At 30.3% G+C, this 646-nt stretch overlaps 1 protein-coding gene across 1 annotated transcript in view; it reads right to left on the bottom strand.

The window, feature by feature from the left end:
* LOC109326382 (protein IQ-DOMAIN 1-like) overlaps positions 1–410 on the bottom strand; it is a 3,456-nt gene extending 3,046 nt beyond the window's left edge. The window contains exon 1 of the mRNA XM_019559069.1: positions 354–410. Coding sequence (XP_019414614.1) covers positions 354–410 — 57 coding nt within the window. The remainder of the gene's footprint in view (positions 1–353) is intronic.

Consider the following 646-nt stretch of genomic DNA (forward strand, 5'->3'; position numbering starts at 1 on the left):
TATATATATATATATATATATTCACATGCATAATTACCAATTCAGACATGACATAAGAAACAATACATAAATCAAAGTGTACTAAATTTGAGACAGACAAATTAAGAAAGAAAAAAGTGTAATGAAACAACAAACCTGATACCGTGACGAGTATTGATATTACATAATATTATGTATAGTGGTGGCATGTTTGAGAAGCATATGAATGTAATGTTTGGATCATTTAGCAGAGTCTCAAGGTTGTTGTGAATTGTGATGCAGTGTGTGTTTGGTTAGAGGAAGTGAGAAAGACTAAGGAGGACACAGAAACAGTGTATTGTGTGTGCATGTGAGAGAGAGTTAGTAATTGTAACCTTGCAATGTTGCTGCTGGTATTTATCATATTCACTGATAATCTTCCATGTGCCCATAATATATTACATGTCAAATGATTGTAACTTTTTTCGAGTGTATGTATCAATTTCGTATGACTGAAATAATTATAATTAGAGCTTAGTATTTATATAATATCAGTATAAAAATTTATAGAGTAAATTATACTGATACCCCCTGAATTTTAATGAAATTATACAAATTATCCCTCATTTTTTTACACCTACACAAACCTCCTGTAGTTTTTATACTTTCATTATACTGACCACCCCTG

This window comes from Lupinus angustifolius, chromosome LG14 (genome assembly GCF_001865875.1).
Source record: "Lupinus angustifolius cultivar Tanjil chromosome LG14, LupAngTanjil_v1.0, whole genome shotgun sequence".
Classification (NCBI taxonomy): Eukaryota; Viridiplantae; Streptophyta; class Magnoliopsida; order Fabales; family Fabaceae; genus Lupinus; species Lupinus angustifolius.